Below are 26,016 nucleotides of genomic sequence, written 5' to 3' on the forward strand. Positions count from 1 at the left end.
ATAAAAAAAAGTTTAAGGGAATTGGAATAAATGTATCAAATTAATGGTTTTGTATTTTCAAACGGAATTTACACTTATTTACAATAGGAGAACACTAAAATGTAGTCAATCCCATGGCAGGCGGTTGGACATATTGGATTGACCCGATGGATTTCTTCATCGGCAAGGGCTGCCGCCTCAGTGTACAACACTTTGCTACGACAATAACAACAACTTATAAAACACAAACAGTTAATGAAAATTCATTAACTTTTGGGCATAGTTATTGTAGCACTTGTTTGCAGAGTTGCATTTTTCAACGCAACGCTCAAAAACAAAGCACAATGCACACATTCTGTTTGTGAAAATTTCAAGAAATTGGTTCAACAGTTTTTGAGTCTAGGAACACACAAACAAAGAAACACAAATTGATTTTTATATATATAAAAGAAGAAGATTTGATTAATTTTTTTATAAAAAATACTGATGAAGTTTAATCTCAATAGATTTTTATACCCTACACCACCACTGTGGTGCAGGGTATTATAACTTTGTGTATTTGTTTGCAACGCTTAGATGGAGAAGAGCTAGACCCATTGATATGTATACCGATCGGCTTAGAATCACTTCTTGCTTCGATTTAGCTATGTCCGTCTGTCTGTCCATGTATTCTTGTGATCAAGTTACAGGTCGCATTTGTTTTCCGATTGTCATGAAATTTTGCACAAGTCTCTTTTTTGGCCTAAGGACAAACGCTATTGAACAAAATCTGTTCAGATTTAGATATAGCTCCCATATATATCTTTCATCCGATATGGCCTTTTAAGGCTGTAGAAGTCACAATTTTTGTCCGATCTTTACAAAATTTGGCATGAGGTGTTTTATTTGACGTCTTCACATGTGTGCAAAATTTCATAAAAATCAGTTCTTAGGTTAGATATAGCTTCCATATATATCTTTCATCCGATATGGCCTTTTAAGGCTGTAGAAGCCATCATTTTGGTCCGATCTTTACAAAATTTGCCATGGGGTGCTTTATTTAACGTCTTCATGTGTACAAAATTTCATAAAAATCCGATTTTATCCGATATGGAGTTTGAAGGCTTTAGCAGCCACAATTTTGTTTCGATGTTACAAAATTTGGCAAGAGGTGTTTTATTCAAAGTCCCCATATGTGTGCAAAATTTCGTCAAAATCGATTCAGATTTAGATATAACACCCATATATATCTTTTATCCGATATAGAGTTTAAATGCTGTAGAAGCCGATGTTTTGGTCCGATCTTTGCCAAATTTGGCATGGGGTGCCTTATTTGACGTCTTCATGTTTGTGCAAAATTTCTTAAAAATCGGTTCAGATTCAGATATACCTCCCATATATATTGTATATCTTTCATCCTATTTGGACTTTTAAGGCTGTAGTAGGCTCAATTTTGGTCCGCTTTATACATATATTATCGTGAATTGTTTTATTTAAAGTCCCAATGCGAGTGCAAAATTTCATATAAATCAGTCTAGATTAAGATATAGCTCCCATATATATCTTTTATCCGATATTGTCTTTTAAGGCTGTAGTAGCCACTATTTTAGTTCGAACTTAACAAGATGCAGGACGAGGTGTTTTATTTGACGTCTTAATACGCGTGCAAAATTTCATAAAGCAAGGTTTAGATTTTGATATAGGTCCCCGATACATATTTCATCCGAAATAGGCTTTAGCCTGCAGAAACCACAATTTTCGTATGATTTTACATGAGACGTTTTATTTGACATTCCAATACGTGCCAAAATTTCATTAAAATTGGTCCTGATTTAGATATAGCTCCAATGCATATATTTCATCCAATATGGACTTTTTAGGCAGTAAAAACCACAATTTTGGTCACATATCTATAATCTAGGGTGTAAGATGTTCTATTTACCGTCCCAGTATGTTTAATCAAAATTGGCACAGGTTTCGATATAACTCCTATATAATATTTTATCCGATATGGCCTTTTAAGGATGTGAAAATCCAAATTTGTTGTCCTATCGTAGGAAAATCCTACAAACTTCTATCTGATATTTCAATAGGTATCCAAATTAAAGTCTGACTAGATTTCGAGATAAGTTCTATATATAAAAAATACTACATACACTAGGTGGTGTAGGGTATTATATAGTCGGCCTTTCCTTACTGGGTTTTTTTAAATTTTGTTTCTATAGAAAATTTTGTAAAAATTTTATTTCTTTAGAATATTTGCAACATTTTTAAATCTTTGTTCTTAAAATTTTATTTCTATAGAGTATTTGGTCAAGGTGTATACACATTTTTATTTCTACAATAATTTTTACATTTTTTTTGTTCCAAAAAATTCCTACACATTTTTTTTTGAGATTTTGACAAATTTTAAATTCTATAAAAATTGTATTTTTGGAATTTTGAAAATTTTTTCCAAGTTTTTAATTTTTATTTTTGTTAAAAATGTGGTAATTTTTGCCAAAATTTTATTTCTCTACAATATAGTATTTTTTAGTTATTAGCCCACAGTGCAGTGGGGCAGCCCCACCAATGAACTAACTTGCTCGTTTACAGAGTATGTTTTTGGTTTAGTTGCATTTCTGCTACGGGCGATACACAACGTTTGTCTTTCGGACCAACAAGAGGTGCTTGTCCCCTTTTCGTCTGAGACTCAAAAAATGTGCTAATAAAATTAAAATATAAACAAAAGTAGTGTTTTTTTGTAGTTGTTGGTGATATAAGCCTTGTGGTATTGTTTGAGAAAAAAAAGCAAAGTAAAAAAAAATTATGCAAATATTTTAGAAGAGCTTCTTTCCAAAGGTTTCATTCAGAGTGTAAACCTTTACATAAAAAAATAATTTAACGGAAATATAAATGATTTAACATAAAATAAAGATTTCTAAACAAAAAGCTTAAGCTTAAGAACCCAAAAGTAGCTAATAAGCATTAATGTAAAACCAAACTGACGGGTTTCGTTTAGCTTAAAAAGTGATCTCATAAACTTGAGGATTTTTGAATATTAAATATGTTACAAAAAAATCGAAAGAAAGTTTGGATACCCAACAATATTAAACGCTTAAACGCATAATTAATTGTTTGAAAATTATAATCAAATGGATATTAGCCACAAACCCCAAGTTGCTGGGAAAATCGTTGCTATTGCAGCTGCTGTTGTAATTCGTTAAATGAAAATAACAATGACCCCTTTTGCACACAGAGAAGAAACAAAAAGCCACAAATTGCCTCTAATGAATTTCCAGTGCTTAGGTTTTATGGCATTATTGCAGAAAATTACAGAACAACAAAGTGTCGATACGAAAGCAACAATAATCAACAAAAAACAAAAAAGTATAATCCCCGGTAGACAATTGACCGAGTGAACAAACTAACAAATGGGCAAAACCATAATCACTCTGCCACCCATTCACTCCGCGGTCAGTCATTGGGTTTGGTGTAAAAAAAATCATAATTATTTCTTTTTCTTTTCAATTTTTTGTCTCAACTTTCTTCAGTGTCATTTAAATACAAATTGGTTTTACGAGTCAATTTTTTTTATTTTCTTTCGGTATCCAAAGAAATAACACAAAATTTCTTTCATTTGCCCCTTTAGCTGGCCATATGGCAACTGGCCAATTGTTGGCAATATTTTGGTAAAATTTATTCTCAAACAAAAACCATTCGCCCCGTCTGTCTGTCTCTCAGAATGGATGTATAAAAATAAGTTCAAGTGTTTGGGCTATACCAGACGAAAATCACTTGATTGGCGAATTCATTTCGTTTATGACCATTTTGAGTTAAAACATTTACAAGAGCTTAATTAAGAATTTGCCATAAAACAGTTAAATATAATTTAATTCAATTAGACATATTACGGACATGAAATATTTTCTAAGGGAAAAACAGGCATTAGAGTTAAGTAAGACAAACTAAAGGTTATAAAGGTCCATATTTATTTTTTTATACCAACCACCATAGGATGGAGAAATACTAGTTTTGACTTCCCATTTGCAAACACATACATTGAAATATTGATTTGATATCCAAGAAAGTATTTTTCGTCGTCGTGAATTTTCTATAGGAATGGGGGGTAAATACGTACTAACTTCGTCATTCCGTATGTAACTGATTGATCTGAGACCCTACAAAGATATATATTCTTGATCGTCTAGACATTTCAAGTCAATTTGGCAATTTCTGTCGGTCCGCGTATAGCTAGCCGCTCAAAATATGGCCCAATTAATGAATGAATTTTCACTCACGCTCACGAGAAAAAAATTTAACTCACGTACCCTCACTCACGACTTTTTATGTCGAATCACGTTTACGCGCGCACACGAGACACTAACCATATCCACATTTTACTTCTTGACCCTCTAGAGAACGTATTTTTTATTCGATTAACTTGAAATAACTCCCATATATATTGTTCTTCTGATTTGACTTCTTGTTACCCGACTGAAATTTTGCACGAAGTGTTTTGTTGAAACCTTCAAAATACATGCTAAATGTGATCCAATTCAGTCAATTGCCTGATATAGCTTCCATATAATCTCACTGATCCCTCGACTTGACTTTTTCAGTTATAGAGGGCGCAATTTTTTTTCTAATGAGGCTTTGTCATACCCAACACCACTACTGTGGTACTGTGGATATTGTAATTTTGCAACCCCCAGAAAGAAGAGAAGAAATGTCGAGTAGCGAATCAAAGGGTGACTCATAGCGATAAAATCCTGTCGCAACTCTATACATAGGCTTTGAGGACTCTCATAGATGGTCCAGTTTGTTATTAGGCACTGTATAAGTGGGCCCTCTGCAGAATGATGGCGAAGGAACAGCGGCTGTGATGATCTAGAGGACAAGGAAGAACACTCTGAGGTAGGCGCTGTATGACATAATAGATGTAATTACCTCGCATTAATATACTGGGTGTGCGGCAACAAAGATCGCGCTGAGACAGGATATGGTCTTTCCAGAACTTTTAGAACTCTTCCATTCTTTTGGGGGCTGATAATGCGGCCCGACGGATTATTTACCGGAAGTATCCCCATTGGTGACGAATTGGACGTCGTTTTCTAGGAAGGAGAAAAGAGCGAGAGAGCTCTGGGTTGAAGGCATTCTGCCTTTCCCTCGACCTTCCGCGTACACGGAATTAAAAACTCATAGAAGCTTCTGGACGGGTGCATTTAAGCGATCAATAATGTTTGAGAAAGGGGTCTATCAGTTTTTCTTACTTTTTTCAGCATCTAGTATAGTGGGAACATCGGTGGTGGCTTGCCAAATCTGAAGACTAGTTATCTAATTGGCTTTAGATTTCAATACCTAACACAATTCCCACGATAATATTGGACAGGCGAGGGTGATGGACAAATATTTCCCTCTTGTCGTCACAATCTATTATATCTTCCTTCTTAGGTATGCGGAGCTTGCAATCAACGGGTATTCGACTTTTTAGCCATATTTTATTTAGCAGTATTTTACTGCTCCGCAGAAGGAGTTGTAGACTAGATACTAAATGATCTATTGGCCTATGAAATAGGCAAAGTTCTACTGGTCCGCAGAGGGAGTTGTATTGTAGATTGAGTGCCAGAGCCCATGTGATGGGCAAATAAATAAGGATAACAATTCCTAAAAACTGATAACCAATTATTAAATAAACAAAACAAACGAGGCTGTTACTTTGTATACAATCTTACATATGCAATATCAAATTGTTTGTGACGTGCAATGGTTAACTTAAACATATAGTAGTACATAAGCTATTGTATACAGCACAAAAGATCACAATGGGTTACAAATCTCATAATAAGTTCTCGCGAACGACAACCTTTACGGTTCAAAGTTGCGAGTTCTACCAGAGATAATATTAAATGTTATCTCGGTTGCCAGGAATGGAGAATCGATCAGACCCCGTAGTAATTTAATGATCAGTAATGTTCTTAACATAAAACGTTTTCCTAAAGTTTCGGAAGATCAATCAACAGTAAACGATTTCTGTAAGTCGGAAGTAATTCCGATGGGTTCCAATTCAAGCTACGTAAAGCTAAAATAAGAAGTTTAATCTGAACTGATTCGATTCTAGAAGAGTAACAATCGTAAAACGAGCTCCATAGGACGCACCCATTTTCCAATACAGTGGGAACTAAGCTTACTAATAAGCTCTTAATGACATAAGGGTCATTCCTTAGACCAACATTTAATGAAACCTTATAAAGATAAACAAATATTGTCAGGGTTTGGTTTGGGGAGTATACTCGCAACTGCTACAATCTGATACCAACAGTTTTGAAGAAAGTTATCTTCATATCCTCTCTGTACCGGTAGCCTTATGGTCCTCGTCTTTGGCTGGGTCATAAGGAGAGATAAGTCTGACATTGAAATATTAGGCTTTAATGGGGAGGAGACCATCGTGGCGCAGAGCCTGGCGCCTGGGTTCGACATGAACAGAAGAAAAATTTTCCTTCCTTAAGAGAATGTTCCTGGGAAATTTAGTAGTAATGGTGAACATACCTAGCCTTCATTCATTAGAAGAAAACTGGAAACAATGTATTTAAGTTTTCGAGTGGTCCCGGTGAATATACCGTCATTTTCATCTCTTGTTACATCTCAGCTATAATACAATGTGTCCTCTTTCCGAGTTGCCTCTTGCCAGACGTTCTAAGGGGTGCTATATAAAGTCAAATAAATACAGTTCTGCAACCAACCACCATATTGTATCATCTTATATTTGTTCGCTTGTATATATTTTTAAATATAAATATTAAGTAGGCGTATGGACTTTGTTTACATCATATGGCATCAGTTGCTTCCAGCTAGACGGACAAGTGAAAATAAGATGCTGTTACTGAAAAAATAAAATCAGTCATTGGATGTTTTGAAAAAGCCCCTTTGTAATGCACAGTGGAGGAAATGGTGTTTTAAAATAAAATATAGGTACTAAACATTTTGCAGTAAAACAGACCATTTATGAGATTGAGACCTTTTATGGCAGCTATAGTTAAATATGGTTCGATCTGAAAAATATTCGATACGAATATGAAATGGTCTTATAAATACCTAGATATTGGTTGCATAACGCAACTACTGTTCTAAATTTTAGAGAAATTCGGCTTTTATCTAGAGATTGATGTATATTTCAATTAGCTTTCATTAAAAATTGGTTTTTTGTGCCTTTTCGGTTATAAATGAACTTTAAACAAGTAAAAAGGTATTAAGTTTGGCCGTACCGAACTATGGATACCAACCACAATGAACACACGTATTTAATATCTTATTGAATTATATCGTTCGACTATATTCTTAGTTATATCTAAATCTAAATCTTAGTTATATCTAAATATAGACCGATCTTAATCATATTTATTTTGGTTAAAGAGGGGCCTTATACATGACACAGTTTTAAATTTCAGTGAAATCGGGCAATAAATCCTCTATATTTGGGATTGAGATACTAAATATGAGCAGATTTTGACCATAGCTGGTTTGAATATCGGCGGGCCCATTACAACTCACTGTTCCACATTTCAAAGAAACCGGGTAAAAAATTGGCAGAACATTCCATACGGAAGCTATGTCGCAAAATGGTCTGGTCTCGACCAACTTCCGTTCGGACAACAGGAGGCCCATTCCAACGCACTGTTCTGAATTTCAGAGGAATCGAGTTATAAATGAAGATTTTATGAGCATAAAAGCCTAACTGAGCAGAACGGCCAATATGGAAGCTTTATCAATATATGGTCCGATCCGGACAATATTTCGTTCAGACAAAGAGATGCTTAGTGCAACTCAAGAATTTCGGGTAATAAATATGCCTCTTTTGGGCTTGAGACCCTATAGCCAGATCGGTGTATATGTCAACTACACCCAGAGAAAAGTAAATATCAAACGAGCTCATTTCGGTACCATGATGTATTGATAGTAAAGTAACAAGGTATAGTACAAAAAAAAAAATATGGATGAACCATAAAATAAATAATATTAGTATCGTTTGGTACTAGCCTTATTACCGAATTGGTATTGGTTTTAATACCGATTTGTTATTGGTTTTAGCATAAGCCCGTTATAGGTTTTAATACCAAACCGATATAGATTATTCCATCCCTAATGAACCAAAGAAAGAAAGAAAAAAAAAACATTGAAAATTGTTTTATTCAAATTTTATTTCGATTATTTATGTTAATAATTACAAAAAGTTATGCTACACAGTGACCAACCTCAATTCTTTGTATTTAGCAATTGATTCCATATCCATCGATTCCCAGAAGTGGTTTTCATATCAATACACCAACACAGCATCGTTTTACATACAATGAACTATTATGTTTTTGATGTAGAATGTCCTTAGAATTTTTACAATTTCGATTTTCACCGCTTTCGAGTATTTGAACAGGTTTTTATGCACTGAAATTGTATTAAAACATTTTACTTAGTTGTCTAACAAATATTTTATAAATGCTACCATATTTTGAGTACAAAGCTCAACAAGACAAATTAAAATATAGCCTCCTTTATTTGGTAATGGGTTGATGCCAAATCGTATTAAAAATCTTTGCCAATGACGCAAGGCCACCTTAGCGCAAAGGTTAGCCTGGGTTCGATTCCTGGTGGGAACATCAGAACATTTTTTTGTGGTGGTTATCCCTCCTACTGCTGGCGACATTTGTAAAGCACTTTGCCATGTACAAAGAGGTGTCGCTCTGCGGCACGCCGTTCGGACTCTGCTTTAAAAAGCAGGTCCCTTATTAGTGAACTTAAAATTGAATCGGACAGCACTCATTGATATGTGAGAAGTTTGCCCCAGTTCCTTTATGGAATGTTCATGGGCAAATTTGCTTTTGCAATGATGCGAACAAAATAATACCTGGCGGTATTGGCAAAGTATCGACATTTTTCTATCAGTGGATATCCAAATATGGTTCTATCTGGACTATATGCGTTTCGAAGGATGATAGGCCTTATAAAACTCACTGGTGTGAGTTTCAGTGAAATCGAGTATTACCCGATAATGTACAGACTGGCCTATAAGGCAGCTATGTGGAAATATAGCCCATCTTGACTTATCTAAACTCACTTTGCCAAATTTCAGCGAAATCAGACAGTAAATACACCTGTTATGAGCTAAAGACCCTTAATCGGCAGATCGGTCTATATGGCAGCTATATCTAAATATTGTCTAATAGAGACCATATACAGATAGCATGGGTTCTAGAGCAGCAACTCACTGGTCCAGGATGAAAAATGCGTCTGCTTAAGACAATTAATAGCCAGGTCAGCCCTTATGGCGGCTAGTGAAACTCACTGTGCCAAATTTCAGCGAATTCGGATCTTAAATATGCCTGCTATGGGCTTAAGACCCTAAATCGGCAGATCGGTCCATATGGCAGCTATACCCAAATATTGTCCGATTTGGCCTGTACGAGAACTTAACCAGCATATGAACAAAATATGAATTTGTGAAAAATTTCATCCTAACATCTCAATTTTTGAAGGCTGTAGCGTGATTACAAGTGACAAGTGGACAGACTCATTTTACGATGATCAAGAATATATATAAATTGTTAGGTCGGAAATGGATACTTCAATGTGTTGCAAACGGAATGACTAAACGAATATACCCCCTATTCTATGGTGGCGGATAAAAAACTTTAAAAGTTTTAATATTTCAATGTAATCACACGTCTTTTCTACCTTTCGCCCACTGTGTGCTTGGCAGAAAACACCGGTAATGAAAGACGTTTTTTTTTGATCCGCTTAAACATGTGTTGCTTGCTATTCATTCATAGAGCATTGACGAAATGCAATTAATGTGAGAAAAGATATTCATCATGACGTTTAATGCCTCTCATCTCTCAAAGCACCCACGACATACACAGCGCACACAAATAGGCATTGCACATTCAACTTTAATTGAAAATTGATTGAAATCGTTTTGATAACGGAACACCGGCAGACACTGCCACTTGCAGTTACATACAGACGCACAAACATTAGATATGTATATATGTACATACATACAAACAGCTGTATTATACAACCAAGAAGGGGTCATTGCATACGAGTGAATGAACGTCGCATTTAGTTTTTTCCCAACGGAAATAAATTGTAGTCACTATAATTACATCACGATTTTGATTTATGCTGTTCAAACCTAACAGATGGAGCAGAAAGAAATAATGACAACAACAACAACTGCAATGAAAAGAAAATTTAGATCATCGAAGTTGGATGAACTAGAAGAAGAAGAAGAAGGGAATACACACACACCATGACTCCAGCCAATCAAAGGAGACCCGGCGAAAAAGAAAAAGTTGCATTGCAACATTCGACAAATGATTCTGTGCTTCTCTGCTCATTTTGAAAAGCATAGACCGCATTTCCAAACTAGATGCTTGACTGAGATGCTCCAATTCTTAACAAAAACTGGCAAATATAACATTGCCAACTTGTGGTATAATTGAACATTAAAGAACAAAAAAGAACCTGTTACCAACATAAAAGCATACGAGTACATATTGATTGGCAATAAGTATAACCTTTTAACAGAGTTGCGGTAACGCACTGAGACAGTTTGAGCTTCAATAAAAAAAGATTAGCTGTTATGTGTTCCATAAATTATGGATTACAAAATTTACAAAAAAATCAAAGATTGCATAAACAACCTCTAATAAAATCCCATTTTTTGGGATTCCTTTAAAAGTTGAAAAATAGGTCAAGTTAAATAAATTGTTAAAGTTAGTACATTTTTTTGTTGTTGTTGTGAAAACATGTTTTTAGTTGGGAAAAACGCCTTTTTCATTTAGGACAAACATTTTTTCGGTGTGTAGTTTATAAGTCTTCATGAACTTGTCTTCAACGGAAATAATAATGATTTTTAACCAATATTTTTTTTTTTTGAATCCATGGGTAAAAAGAATAACATTACACATATTATAGCCAAAGAAATCATAGTAGACTAGACAATACAAGAAACCTTAAAATGAAGCTACTGTAAAAATAATAACAAAACCCAGAAACCTACACAGAAATCAATGGTAATAAAAGCTGGAAAATCAATGCATTGAAAGGGCAGCAATTGCACAAACATATCTTTTTGAGTGTTTAGTGAAAGGAAAACCACAAACAAGGAAAGAAAGCCTATCCATAAAACCATCAATCCATCTATTTAACCAATGCTTTGATTCAATGTTCCACAGAGAGAGCTTATAAACAAACCACAGCTCACGCCCAACACCAACCTCTCTCCTCAAAGATGTCTCTTAAGGTAAGATCAAATTATGTCTCTACTTGCTTTGCTGATTACATTTTTGTCGTTGGTTCCTTACACAAGTTCTCTTGTTTGGTAAATGTGTTGTTGTTAATGTTGTTGCTTTTGAATTGCAAGCACCTGTTGTTACTACCGTTAAGTGATAATTGCGTTGAGATAACAAAAAAAAAACAATTATAATTGTGCTAAAGAACACGTAGAAGCACACACACATGCTTACATACATAAATAAAATAAAAAAACACTAACAGACAATTTATCATCTCAACATAGTTATCAATACACTAGAGAAAATTATAGAATTTTTAGAGATTAGAAATTCTAAGAAAGTTGTATTATTTCGATAAAATCTTATAAACAATGTTGGGTTAAATATGTGGTTTTAATACCTATGTAGCTTTTGGCCAATATTTTGTTCCTTCCGCCATTTTAATGAAAAATAAAAGAACATTTGCCGAAAACTTACAATTAGGTGTTGGCGTACCCTTTACATCATCTAGACGTTAGTATTTTCCCACAATAGTTACATAAGTTTGGAACACACCGCTTTTTTTCAATGTAAAAATATCTATATTTCTCTGTAGATATACATAGTTATGAATGTGTTTTGTTTTTTCTTAGTTGGTGTGAAAAGTTCTTCATATCTAAATAATGATGTTTGTTTGTTTATTTCTACGATAACACTTACCATTCCATAGCATTGTATTTTTCTAGTCAATGCTATTGTTGTTCGGTTTTCTGACTATTGGATGATTTTCGGAATTATTGATTTGGTATAATGTATGGATGTTAACGGTTATTCTACTATGACATAGTCGAATTATGTTATTGGGTTGCTCAAAAAGTAATTGCGGATTTTTTAAAAGAAAGTAAATGCATTTTTAATAAAACTTAGAATGAACTTTAATCAAATATACTTTTTTTATACTTTTTTTCTAAAGCAAGCTAAAAGTAACAGCTGATAACTGACAAAAGAAAGAATGCAATTACAGAGTCACAAGCTGTGAAAAAAAAATTTGTAGGCACCAAAAAGCAACCACCACGCAGTTGACCAAGTCGTAATGTACGACAAACTCTAATGCGATCTTTGTTGGCCAACATACAGGTGGAAAGGCCTAAGATCGAGCATGGTATTCAGCGTTTCTCTTAGGGCATTTCTGCTAGCCCCAGAGATCGGCATTGTTGCGGTTCCCGGCTCTACCCCATTCAGGAAAACACCCAACTTTATCCTTCTTATGAAAAGAATCAGCTTCTCTCTCTGTAATGGGAGAGAGGAAATGTTCATTCGCATAGATCGATCATGGTATTCAGCGCACTCCCCCTAGCGCCAGAGTTCAGCACTGCCGCGGTACCCTGTATCTTCTCAATCATCTTGCGGAGGGCATAGTTGGCCAGAGCCTTACCCTAATCCAGACATTCATAGGTTAGAATTGGCCGAACACCCATACCATGCCAGGTCTAAGCTCCCAACTCCTATCCATCGAATTGGAGAAGGGGATATTCAGCCCATTTTTGACCCTTTCAGCCTTCCTTCTCCAGATAAGTTTCTGCTCAAGAATCACACCGAAGTACCTGGCCTACGAAGAGAGCGGCGGCTCTACCACATCCAGGACAAGTCCCATGAAAACACTTAAATCTATCCTTTTAATGAAAAGTACCAGCTTAGTTATTCTGGAGATTATGCCAATCTCAATAGAACTCGCCTATCCATTTTCTCTCTCTCTCTCTCTGCAACAGGAGAGAGAAAATGTTTGTTTCACATAGGTAACGACCTTCACTCTATCCTTTTCGAAAGACCTTAGAATTCCATTTATAGCCAAAAGTCGTTATAGAGGGGACACAATCACACTGGGGACACTGCTCATAATCTATCTTATTGAGTTATCTTTCAGCATCGCATCAAGTCAATTTACCGAAAGACGGTGAACCTTATGTCCACAAGAGCGCCATATATAGACTCGAACTTCACGTTATTGAAGGACCGTTCGATGTCCAAGAAGACCGCCATTTGGAAGAGCCAGTTGGCCATTTTGGGATTCAATCCCCAGCATATTACATAGTAACCTCATAATCCTTCAGCCTATTGCCGTATCGCATAGTAACCAACATTTATAATCCTTCTTCGCATTCATCTGAATGTGGTAGTTTCGGTTTAGTTTCCGGCCAAGATCCTATTTTGTTCAGGAAGCGTTTTACCATACATTTTTAAAGAAAAAATTGTCAATGGGACACAAATGTCCACAAAATTCGTTTAAAAATCTAAAAATTTTTACAAAAATCTAAATTTGTGTAAAGAAATTTATTGGTTATTAAGGAGGCCACCGTAGCGCAGAGGTTAGTATGTCCGCCTATGAAGCTGAACGCCTGGGTTCGAATCCTAGCGAGAACATGAGAAAAATTTTCAGCGGTGGTTATCCCCTCCAAATGCTGGCGACATTTGTGAGGTAATTTGCCATGTATCAACTTCTACCCAAAGAGGCGTAGCAGTGCGGCATACCTTTCGGACTCGGCTATAAAAATGGAGGTCTCTTATCATTGAGATTAAATTTGAATCGGACAGCACTCATTGTTTTTTGAGAAGTTTGCCTCTGTTCCATAATAAAATGTTCATGGCCAAATTTGCATTTGTTAAGACTATTTTTATACCCACCACCATAGGATGGGGTTATGCTAATCTAGTCATTCCATTTGCAACACCTTGAAATATTCTTCAAAGAACCCATAAAGTATATAAATTCTTGATCGTCTCGAAGTTCTGAATCGAACTAGCCATGCCCGTCCGTCCGTCCGTCCGTCCGTTCGTCTGTCGAAATCACGATAGCGGTCGAAGGCGTAAAGCTAAAGATACTTAATATTGATGTTGGTTGATGTAGGTTGAGGATTGCAAATGGGTCATATACGTTCAGATTTAGATAAATCTCGCATATAAAACGATCTCCCGATTTAACTTCTTGAGTCCTTACAAGCCGCAATGTTTTCCGATTTGGCTGAAATTTAGCATGTAGTGTTTTGTTATGACTTTAAACAACTGTGTCAAGTACGGTCTAAATCGTTCTATAACCTGATATAGCTCCCATATAAACCGATCTCCCAATTTAACTTCTTGAATCCTTACAAGCCGCAATTTTTGTCCGATTTAGCTGAAATTTAGCATGTTGTGTTCTGTTACAACTTCCAACAACTGTGCCAAGAGCGGTCCAAATCAGTCTATAACCTGATATAGCTGCCTTATAAACCGATCTCTTTATTTGACATCTTTTTAGCCCCTGGAAGCCGCAATTTTCGTCCGATTTAGTTAAAATTTTGCACATCGATTTCTGTTATGACTTCCAATAACTGTGCCAAGTACGGTCCAAAAAACCATAAAATAAGCCTGTGAACTAAGGTCATTTTGTATAAAATTTTAGCAAAATCCATGGTGGTGGGTTCCCAAGATTCGGCCCGGCCGAACTTAGCATGCTTTTACTTGTTTCTGATAAAAAAAACCTTTGCTATTAATGTGTTAGAGATCAATAGTCATTTATTTTCATCACTCTCCCCAAGTACAAAGTCTAGAAAAATCGCAATCCAAATTAAAACACTTGTGTTAGGTTAATATCAACTACGAGTATAGACTTCTAACTACTTCCAGATACTTGCACCAAATACATGCACCAGTTTTTCTATTAAAAAACAAATCTCCCCTTTTCTAAGGTTTTCTCTTACAATGACTTCTCACAATTAGTTGTTAATAGTAAATACCTATTAGCTAGATACAAAAATGTTAATATGCAGTCTATGTAAAGAAGAATTGCAAGACTCTCGAGAGGCAAAAGAAACCACCAAGTAGCATAAAATGCAGCAAACATGGAAAATATGTGGAAATCTAAGCCAAAAAAAAAACATCAAACAAAATAATTATAAATACCAACCTTCTTGGTTAACTGCCCGCCCCTCTAACTGTGTGTGTCTTCAAGTTGCTTTTCGACATTAAAAATGTAGAGTGTTTATGACTTAAATGCCAAAAGATGAAGATTCTGGTCTTTGGCAAAAGGGCGACATAGTGGAAACGATAACAAATTTACACTTCCCAACAGTGCTGACACCGCTGATGTTTTGAGCAGCAGTAACTATGGTCTCCAGGTAGTTGACTAAGCGAGTTTATAGACGATTCCTCTGTTTTGTTTTTGTCGGCTTGGCTGGGCCTGGGCCGTCTGTCTATCGTCTGCTGGGAAAATAGCTACACAAACGAAATACAATCGACATCAATGGCAGTTGGTGTGGGTAGTTTGTGCTTCTTGTTGTTGGTTTTTATTTGTAAAGCTTCTTGTTTTTTTTTTTTGGATGGCATCAGGTGCACTTTTGCTGATTCCCATGGAGGGACGTACATGTTTCTGTCTTCATTTTTAAAACACTTTGAATGAATGCATGGATACAATTCGTACAAATTGCATGGCATTGCATTGAGGGAGTTTCAATTCAATGAGATAAACAGTATGTAGCCATAAATTGGGGAGGTTATTTAGAAGGGAAAGAAAACACGAAAGGCCTACATTGTTCCCGTCCCGTTTTTGGTATAGGAATTTGCATTGGCTTTAGTCAAATTTTTAAACAATTTGGACGAAATGCCACATTTTGTGGTTTCAGTAGGTAGAAACCTTCCTCACAATACCTAATATCCAATATCAGTCCAAGTTTTGGGTATAGCTCTTATATTAAGGTAACGCCCGATTTAAGGTATTTCCCAGGGTTTCCTCCTCTTGGCAAAAAATTGTCAATATCGGTGTAGATTTTAGTGTATCTCGCTTTTTATACCCACCACCAGGATTCCGTTCATTCGAATACCTCGAAATATTTTCTATTGATGTAGGTCATTGAGGATTGCAAATGGGTCATATCGGTTCAGATTTGGCTAAAGCTTCCATATAAACCGATCTCCCGATTTGACTTCTTAAGCGCCTCGAAGCCGCAATCGGCTTAAGTTTTGCATGTTCTGTTCTGTTATAACTTCCAATAAATGTGCTAAGTACAGCTCCCATATAAACCGATCTCCAGATTTGACTTCTTAAGCCTCTGGAAGCCACAATTTTTGTCCCATTTGGTTTAAATTTTTCACATAGTGTTCACTTATGACTTTTTACAACTGTGCTAAGTACAGTCCAAATTGGTCTATAACTTCATATAGCTCCCATATAAATCTATCCCCCGACTCAACAAGTTTATGCAAAATTTAAGCCAAATCGGATAAGAATTGCGCTCTCTATTGGCTCAAGACATCAAGATCCAAGATCGGTTAATATGGTAGCTGTATGCGGTTATAGGTCGTTTTGAACCGTACTTAGCACAGTTGTTGGAAGTCATAATAAACAACTTTATACAAAAGTTTAGCCAAATCGGATAAAAACAGCGCCCTCTATTGGCTCAAGAAGTCAAGATCCAACATTGGTTTATATGGCAGCTATATCAGGTTATTTACCGATTTGAATCATACTTGGCACAGTTGTTGGAAGTCATAACAAACAAGTTCATGGAAAATTTCAGCTAAATCGGATAAGAATTGCGCCCTCTAGATGCTCCAGAAGTCAAGACCCCAGATCGATTTGTATAGCAGCTATATCAAAACATGGACCGATTTGGCCCATTTACAATCCCAACTGACCTACATTAATAAGATATATTTATGCAAAATTTCAAGCGTCTAGCTTTACTCCTTCGAAAGTTAGCGTGCTTTTGACAGACGGACGGACAGACGGACGGACAGACGGACGGACATAGCTAGATCGATTAAAATGTCATTACGATCAAGAATATATATACTTTATGGGGTCTTAGACGCATATTTCGAGGTGTTACAAACGGAATGACGAAATAAGTATATCCCCATCCTATGTTGGAGGGTATAGTTATGCCCTTTCAAAATAAATTTTCTAAATTTCCTAAATTTTCAGCAGAATCCATGGTGGTGGGTTCCCAAGATTCGGGCGGCCGAACTAAGCACGCTTTAACTTTTTTTCGATATTTTAAAGGTTTTCCTAACATTTTTTCAGTGGATATAAATCCACTTTGCAACAATTAATCGTTGTAGATCTTCACAGCTCCATAATTCCTTGGTCTGATACTGTATGTACATCAATGAGGATTACACTTCCGTGCAAAGTGTTTTATTGGCATTTATTTTGTATTTAAGATTGTCGATTTTTGTGTTGTTGTTTGCTCGTTGACTTGCCGGTTGTTTGTTTTGCTTGCCTCTTGGTGGCAGTTAGCAACAAGTCTTCGTTGGAGGATTTTAAGCATTTAAATTCACATTTTGTAGTTTGACAAGCAAGAGGAAAAGAAAAAAAAGTAGTTACACTTGCTTTTGTTTGTAGTTGCTGTTATTGTTGTTTTTAGGAGTAGCCGTTGTTAAACAAATGAAAGTGTTTTTTGTTTCGGTAGTAAAGGATTTGCAATTAATTATCTCTTTTAACTTCTCCATTTCAGAAAGAAACCCCCTCTGATGTTTTGTTGCATTTGGCTGCCTTGCGGGGTGATGATATTACACTAAGACGAGTCTTGGATAGTGGGAAGGTACATGTGGATTGTAAAGATGAGGTAAAGTATTTTTTTATATAATTTCAAAAAATACGAGAGAGGGAGTTCTAATTGCAAGGGAATAATTCTTTTAATTAATGGTAATCCAAAAGTATGGCATACTTTTAGGAGCTTTATATACAAGTTCTTTTCTTGGTGACATTAGTTTTGGTATATTCATTAGTATTCATTAGTCTTTCCGTTTGCAACACATCGAAATATCCATTTCCGACTCTATTAAGTATATATATTCGTACAATTTTTAAATGACTTAATGATGTCCCTGTGCCTGTCCGTCCGCCTGTTGTAATCATGCTACAGCCTTCAAAAAATGCGATGTAGAGCTGAAATTTGTCAAAGATCCGTATTTTTTTATATGCAGGTTAAGTTTTTAAACTGGCCGAACCGGACCATATTTCGATATAGCTGCTATATAGATCGATCGGCCAATGTAGAGTCTTTACCCCATAGAGAGTCTTAACCCCATAAACGTCTTATTCATTACCCGATTTCTCTGAAATTTAAAGCAGTGTGTTTTTTTAAGCCTTTAGTTATTCGAAACGAATATGGTCCAGGTGGGACCATATTAAGATATAGCTGCCATATAGACCGATCTGCCGATTAAGAATCGCTAAAATGTGAAACAAAGAAAAATGTTTCAAGCCACCTGACATCCGACCCAAATATAGTTCAGATTGGACTATATTTGGATATAGCTGCTATATAGACTGATCTGCCGATTAAGGGTCTAAAACCCATTCAATTGGTCTAAATCGGATCATATTTTGATATAGTTGCCATAGAGACCGATCTACCAATTTAGGGTTTTAATCTCAAAAAAGCGGATTAATTGTCGATTACTTTGAAACTGTTCTCGGTACCGCAACCAAATATGATCCTATGGACGGGCCATATTTGGATATAACTAAGGATATGATAGGGGAGTTATAATAAACTAGGATGATATCCATAGTGGTGCGTATCCAAAGTTCAGCACGGCCGAACTTAACACGTTTTTATACCCTCCAGCATAGGATGGGGGTATAATAATTTCGTCATTCCGTTAGTAGCACCTCGAAATATGCGTCTAAGACCCCATAAAGTATATAAATTCTTGATCGTCATGACATTTTATGTTGATCTAGCCATTTCCGCCCATCTGTCTGTCCGTCCGTCTGTCTGTCGAAAGCACGCTAACTTTCAAAGAAGTAAAGCTTGGCGCTTGAAATTTCACACAAACACTTATTATTAGTCTAGGTCGGTTGGGATTGTAAATTGGCTAAATCGGTCCTTGTTTTGATATAGCTGCGTTGGCTCTTGACTTCTTGAGCCTCTAGAGGGCGCAATTCTTATACGATTTGGCTGAAATTTTGCACGTAGTGTAAGTATGGTTCAAATCGGTCCTTGTTTTGATATAGCTGCCATATAAACCGATCTTGGGTCTTGACTTCTTAAGCGTCTAGAGGAGGCAGAGCAATTCTCGTCCGAATTGACTGAAATTTTGCACGTGGTGTTTTAGCGTGACTTCCAATAACTGTGCTAAGTATGGCGCAAATCGGTACATAACCTGACACAGCTGCCATGTAAATCGATCTGGGATCTTGACTTCTTGAGCCTCTAGAGGGCGCAATTTTTATCCTATTTGGCAGAAATTTTGTACAACGGCTTCTCCCATGACCTTCAACATACGTGTCTAATATAGTCTGAATCGATCAATAGCTTGATACAGCTTCTATATAAACCGATTTTGCGATTTTGCAATTCTTATCCGAATGAACTGAAATATTACATAATGACTTCTACAATGTTCGGCATTCATTTATGGTCCGAATTGCACTATAACTTGATATAGCTCCAATAGCATAACAGTTCTTATTCAATATTCTTTGTTTGCCTAAAATGTGATACCGCGCATAGAACTCGACAAATGCGATCCATGGTGGAGGGTATATAAGATTCGGACTTAGCACGCTCTTACTTGTTTTTTAGGTAATTTATTCATAATTAAATTAAAAAAAAAAATTTCATGCATAACGCTTTTCAATGTTTAAGGGATTTGAAGATTTCTCTCATATCAAATGCGTAAATCAATTCGAAAACGCAATGATTTTAATATTACCGGCAGGTTACATGCTACAACAATATTTTTCAATAAAGTAAAACTAAACATTTTTAAAATTTAATTAATTAACAACAAACGGTCACGCATGCTCTCATTTAAGAGCGTTTTTTTGATCGCTTGGCTCATCTTCATTTCATTTATAGTTTATCCGTCACATGCAATTGACCATGACGTAAAACAACAGCAACGCCAATTGAAAAAAAAAAAACGAAAAAAATCGCATTAATGAAACCTACGCCAATATGATGCTAATCCATGTTCAAGTGAAATTGAGTTTTATTTTCCATTTTTCATTATTTATTTGTCGGCATACGCCTTGTGTAGTTGTTTTTTTTTTCTTCTTTTTTTTTAAGGGGCTGGGTACTAATTTGCACTTCTCGGACATTGAAGCTCAAATTTGTAAACAAACGTTTTGATGTATGCTACTTAAATGTGGACAAGCTAAGCATTGCTCCTTGGACAGACAGAAAGACATCATCTGTTGGAATTGTTTTCGAATTTCGCCAAAAATTACTTTTCGTGTTATGCTGTGTTGGGGCTTATATTTAATTGGCAAAGTGTGTGTTTTGTATGTTGCCATGTTTTGTGTCGGTTCGTTGATTGACTGGCATGCCTGCATTGGAATCTTCGAAGAATCCAAACCAAAGTGTTGGCTGCTTATAGCTATCACCGTCAGATAAAGATGGGGTATAGTCATTTTATCAATAGATTTGTAAATCAACTTATAGACTTTTTTTAAAGATAAAACTAAAAAAAAAAATAAAAAGATGTTTCTTTAGAGAAGATTTCTAAAATAATTTTTAAATGTTTAAAAAACTTTTCTTTAGAATAAAATTTTGTTTTAAGAGAAAATTTCATAGAAATTTAATTATGGGAAAATTTCATAAAAATTTAAATTTTGGGAAAATTTTTGAAAATTTTATTTTTAGACAAAAATTTTTAAGTATTTTGTTTTTGTTTTTAGAGAAAATGTAATAGAAATTCTATCTTTCAGAAAAATTTCATAGAAATTTTGTCTTAAAAAATGTCTTAAACGTTTCTTCTCTAAAAACTTTTTCTTAGAGGAGAATTTTTAAAAATTTTACTTGGGAGAAATTTTCTTAAATTCAATGTCTTGGAGAAAAACTTGTTTCAGAGAAAAATTCTTAAGAATTGTGCTTTTAGAAAAATTTCGTAAAAATTTAAATTTTGGGAAAATTTTTGAAAATTTTATTTTTAGACAAAAATTTTTAAGTATTTTGTTTTTGTTTTTAGAGAAAATGTAATAGAAATTCTATCTTTCAGAAAAATTTCATAGAAATTTTGTCTTAAAAAATTTCTTAAACGTTTCTTCTCTAAAAACTTTTTCTTAGAGGAGAATTTTTAAAAATTTTACTTGGGAGAAATTTTCTTAAATTCAATGTCTTGGAGAAAAACTTGTTTCAGAGAAAAATTCTTAAGAATTGTGCTTTTAGAAAAATTTCGTAAAAATTTGTCAAATATTCATATCTGTTCGTAGAGAATATTTTTAAAAAGTTTTACCCTTAAAAAAAATTTCTTAATATATTGTTTTTAGAAAAAAATTGATAGGTTTTGTCATTTTTTTCTTCAGAGAAATTTTTTTAAAAATTTTTCTTAGGAAAATTTTTTACACATTTTTTTGAGAAAATTTTTTCTTGAGAGAAAATTTCTTAGCAACTTTGTCTTTAAAGAAAATTTCTTAAAATTTTTTTCTTTAGTGAAATATTCTTAAAAAATTTAAGAAATGTTTGTGGAGGCAAAAAATGTTGTTGTGTTGAGTGAAAACCTTGCAGGGTATGCCAAGTTCGTATAATCCGAACTAAAAGTTTAGCTTCCCTTTGTTTGTTTACTTTTCCAAAATTTGTATTGAAGCAATTACACAATTATTACGTTAAAGCCAAAAATGAATCGAATGCAACGAACTAACGTACAACATACCAGTATTGGCTGTATTGGTTGTATGGGTTTTTGTGTTTGTGGTTGCTTTGAAATGCTATTAAATGTAAATGTTTACATATTTATTGCGTTTTTCTGATTTTCCTTTTCGTTTTTATTCGTTTTCCAACAGGATGGTACAACACCCCTAATTTTGTCTTCAGCTGGAGGTCATACAACATGTGTGTTGGAATTGCTGGAACAAGGTGCAGACCCAAATAGCAGGCGTGCCACTGGTACGACACCTTTATTTTTTGCCGCCCAAGGTGGTTATTTGGATGTGGTGAAGATACTGATAAAGGCGGGGGCCAGTGTGGACACACCTTCGGTGGTGAGTATTTGGAAAAAACAAATGTTGTTGTAAAATAAAATTTACATTTATTGAAATGCGGGATTTCTATTCAGGATGGAGGCACTCCTCTATTTGTAGCTGCCCAAGGTGGTCATGTAAAATTGGTTAAAGAGCTTTTGGACTGTGGCTCAAATGTAAATGCCTGTATGAAGGTTAGTTGTATTATACTAGAGTTGGCAAATTATCGATAATCGCAACATTCGATATTTCTAATAATAAATATCGATAGTATGACTAATTTCCCACCAAGAAGCAATAACAATGCACAGACCGAATAAAACCAAATTTACAAAGTCAGTTGGAAGTCATGAGATAAATCATTGTAAAAAATTTTAGCCTAATCGGATGAAAATGGCGCCCTCTGTAGGCGCAATGCGTCTTATAGGATACACTCAGAGTGGGCTCGCTAATTATACCCTACACCACTACTGTGGTACAGTGTATTATAACATAGTACATTTGTTTGTAACAGAGATAGACCCATTGATAAGTATACCGATCGACCCAGAATCACTTTCTGATCCGATTTAGCTATGTCCGTCTGTCCAAGTTAATTTGTGTAAAGATTGCAGTTTTCATCCGATCGTCTTAAAATTTGGTTCAGTCAAGTTTTTCGCCCTAGAGACGAAGCCTATTGAAATTGGAAAAAATAATAATGCAATAAAATGGTCATTTGTTAACCGATTCTCTTGAATTTTGGCAGGAAGGATTTCCTTATGACTCTCGACATATCTGGTAAATTTCATAGAAATCTGTTCAGATTTAGATATAGCTCTCACATATACATATCGCGGGATTTTAACTTCTAGAGTCACAGAAAGCTAATTTATTGACCCATCTTGCTATAATTTTGCAAAACACTTTCCTCGACGACTGCCACAGTATCTGAGAAGTTTGCACGAAATCGGTTCAGATGAAGGTATAGCTTCCAAATATATGTTCGTTCGATTTTGAGAAATATTGCAATAAAGTGCTCATTTGTTAACCGACTCTATCGAAATTTGGCAGGAGGGATTTTCTTATTTCATAGAAATCGGCCAAGATTCAGATATAGCTGTAATATACATGTGTATTTCGCTCGATATTTACTTCAAGAGCCACTGCAAGCGCATGTTTGACCAATCTTGTTTTTTTAAAAAAAATAAAACATCGAATGTATCTATAGTGCCATCTATATTTTGCCAGCTCCAAATTATACCATATTTACCTTAATAGGTCTAAATGTTTACATATTTCTTAACGTTTACACATTTGCAGGATCGTGCCACACCGGTGTTTATATCAGCCCAGAATGGCCATAGAACGGTACTATCTTTGTTATTGACAGCGGGAGCCTATCCGGATACAAAACGTATAGATGGAGCCACACCTCTATGGATAGCAGCACAAATGGGCCATGATCATATATGTAAGGTTCTATTACAAAACGGGGCTAATGTGGATGCGGTAAGATGTGATGGGGCCACCCCTCTGTTTAAGGCGGCGCACAAAGGTCATGCAGCAGTGGTGACGGAATTATTAAAACATCGCCCTAATTTAGCCCTATTGCCAGTGAGTTGTAGTCGAACAATAAGCTGCTAAAAAGGTAAAATAACTCTTTTATTTTTCTGGTGTTATTTCAGAATGGAGAAACCGCCTTACATGCAGCCGCCATGTTTGGTCATATGACAGTGGTGAAGCAATTGATAGCGGCCGGCACTGATATCACCCAAATCAATCAGGATGGCTTGACGGCATTGCAAGTGGCTCGTCAGCAAAAATATTCCTCTATATGTGAATATCTGCAAGAACGTTTAAGAATTTTGCAAAGTCGAAATCAACAGAGTTAAAAGCTTTCCTTTAGCTTTAAGAATACTGCTTGCTGAAGAGAGCTTTGGCAAGAATTAGAAGCAGAGCTTATATGAGAGCTTATTTCGTCTCTAAGAAGAGACAAGCCACAGTTTCTTTCTCACACACACATACACAACACTCACAAACATCAAAATACAAAAAGACTTTCACACACTATACACTAGTACACACATACATGCAGCTTTAAGATTATACAACTGGAGTCAAGAGGAGCATAGCGAATGTCCATTTATTGTGGACTTACTATTCGAATATTTGGTCAAAGGCTAAACACAACCTATACCAAGCAAACAAACAACCTAATAACCAACAACAACAACAACAATTAAACGGATGACAAACACTTTTGCCTTTTTTAAAGATAAGTTTTTTTTCGGTCTAACAAAACCAATTTTTGAAATGCCTCAAACACTAAATGATTAAGCACCGCGTCCATTTTTGAATTTATAAAAACAATAAAAAAACGAAAAAATAAAGACCTTAAAACTAATCTTAACCAAAAAACACCACAAATTATTCTCGGTTTACACTAAGCTTACACCTTACAACCTGCAGCAATTCTCAGTTTGTAGAAACCAGAGAGGGGTATAGAGATGGGAAACTAGTCGTAGCTTTACTTCTCTCTTTCTCCTTCAAATTAAAAACGGCTGCATACAATTGCTGTGTTTTGTTTTAGTCATTTATAGTGCAAACTAAGATTGATCGGTTATTGCATGACATCTACAACTTTGCACTAAAATTCTATCCACTGAATAGAACCAAAATAAAACACAGCAAATATTACCTAGTGTATACTGGGACTTATGAACAATTTATTAAATCAATAAATATCCTTTTTGAAAGAATCTTATGATAATCATTCATACCTTAATAGTAAAAATTATATTGGTAAAAAAATCTATTGTTTGTAAATATTTAAATTGAAACCCCAAATAAATAAAAAATAAAAAGAAACAAAAACAATAAATAAATAAATAAATACCTTGTTAAATAATCTATGAAAAATAAGCAATTGTTGAACATGTGCAATATTTCTCCTAAAAAAATTAAAACATAGTAATTATCATAGGAATAATAAAGGGGTATAAACTCCCCCCAAACACAAACTACAATACAATATCTGTACCCATACTTTTTTTAAGTTTAACTTAAAAGTCCTATTGTAAATTTATTGATATATTTTATGTATTTATAAAATAAATATTTATTACCGATAATAATTTAATAAAACTATCAGAAATGAATCAAAGATATTAAAAAAATACAAATAAAAATAACTTTTGAAAGCAAAACTCGGTGGAATGTTTGTTTGTAAAAGTTAACCAGTAAGGAAAGTCGGGCGGAGACGACTATATACTACCCTACACCACCTTTAAATATATAGAACTTTTCTCTAAACCTTGTCAGACTTAAATTTTGCATACTTTTTGAACTATAGGGTAGAACCTTATAACATTTTCTAACGACAGAACAAAAATTGTGGATTTCTACAGCCCTAAAAAGCCGTATCGGATAAAAGTTATATATATATATTTCATCCGATATGGTCACTTTAAAGACCATATCGGATGAAATATATATATGGAAGCTATATCTAAATCAGGACCGATTTTAATGCGCACGTGTTGGAACGCCGTTGCAAATGTCTAATGCAAAATTTTGTAAAGATCGGACCAAAATAGTTGCTGATACAGCCTCAAAATTAATTCTATATAGGATGAAAGATATAGATGGGAGCTATATCTAAATCTGGACCTATATTTACGAAATTTTCCACACATATGAAAACGTCAAATACAACACCTAGTGCTCAATTTTTTAAAGATCGGACCAAAATTGTAGCTTCTACAGGCTTAAAACTCCATATCGGAGGAAAGATATATATGGGAGCTACATCTAACTGTTTGCCGATTTTTAAGAAATTTTGTATTAAAACGTCAAATAAAACACCTCGTGCGAAATCTTTTT

The 26,016-nt window shown here is 35.0% G+C and overlaps 1 protein-coding gene across 8 annotated transcripts in view; it reads left to right on the forward strand.

Moving 5' to 3' along the window:
• LOC106080708 (ankyrin repeat domain-containing protein 29) overlaps nucleotides 1–25,340 on the forward strand; it is a 29,857-nt gene extending 4,517 nt beyond the window's left edge. The window contains exons 1-7 of one of the 8 annotated variants that reach the window (XM_013242319.2): nucleotides 2,579–2,753; nucleotides 10,887–11,236; nucleotides 17,699–17,809; nucleotides 21,979–22,176; nucleotides 22,251–22,349; nucleotides 23,455–23,748; nucleotides 23,820–25,340. In XM_013242319.2, the coding sequence (XP_013097773.1) occupies nucleotides 11,225–11,236; nucleotides 17,699–17,809; nucleotides 21,979–22,176; nucleotides 22,251–22,349; nucleotides 23,455–23,748; nucleotides 23,820–24,026 (921 nt within the window). In that variant the 5' untranslated portion in view covers nucleotides 2,579–2,753; nucleotides 10,887–11,224 and the 3' untranslated portion in view covers nucleotides 24,027–25,340. Of the gene's footprint in view, nucleotides 1–2,578; nucleotides 2,754–3,397; nucleotides 3,414–10,886; nucleotides 11,237–17,698; nucleotides 17,810–21,978; nucleotides 22,177–22,250; nucleotides 22,350–23,454; nucleotides 23,749–23,819 lie in introns of those variants that run through there. The other 7 variants (XM_013242483.2, XM_013242405.2, XM_013242562.2 and 4 more) reach the window with 7 other exon arrangements.
• Nucleotides 25,341–26,016: the final 676 nt, after the last annotated feature.

The sequence above is a fragment of the Stomoxys calcitrans genome, chromosome 3 (assembly GCF_963082655.1).
Source record: "Stomoxys calcitrans chromosome 3, idStoCalc2.1, whole genome shotgun sequence".
Lineage (NCBI taxonomy): Eukaryota > Metazoa > Arthropoda > Insecta > Diptera > Muscidae > Stomoxys > Stomoxys calcitrans.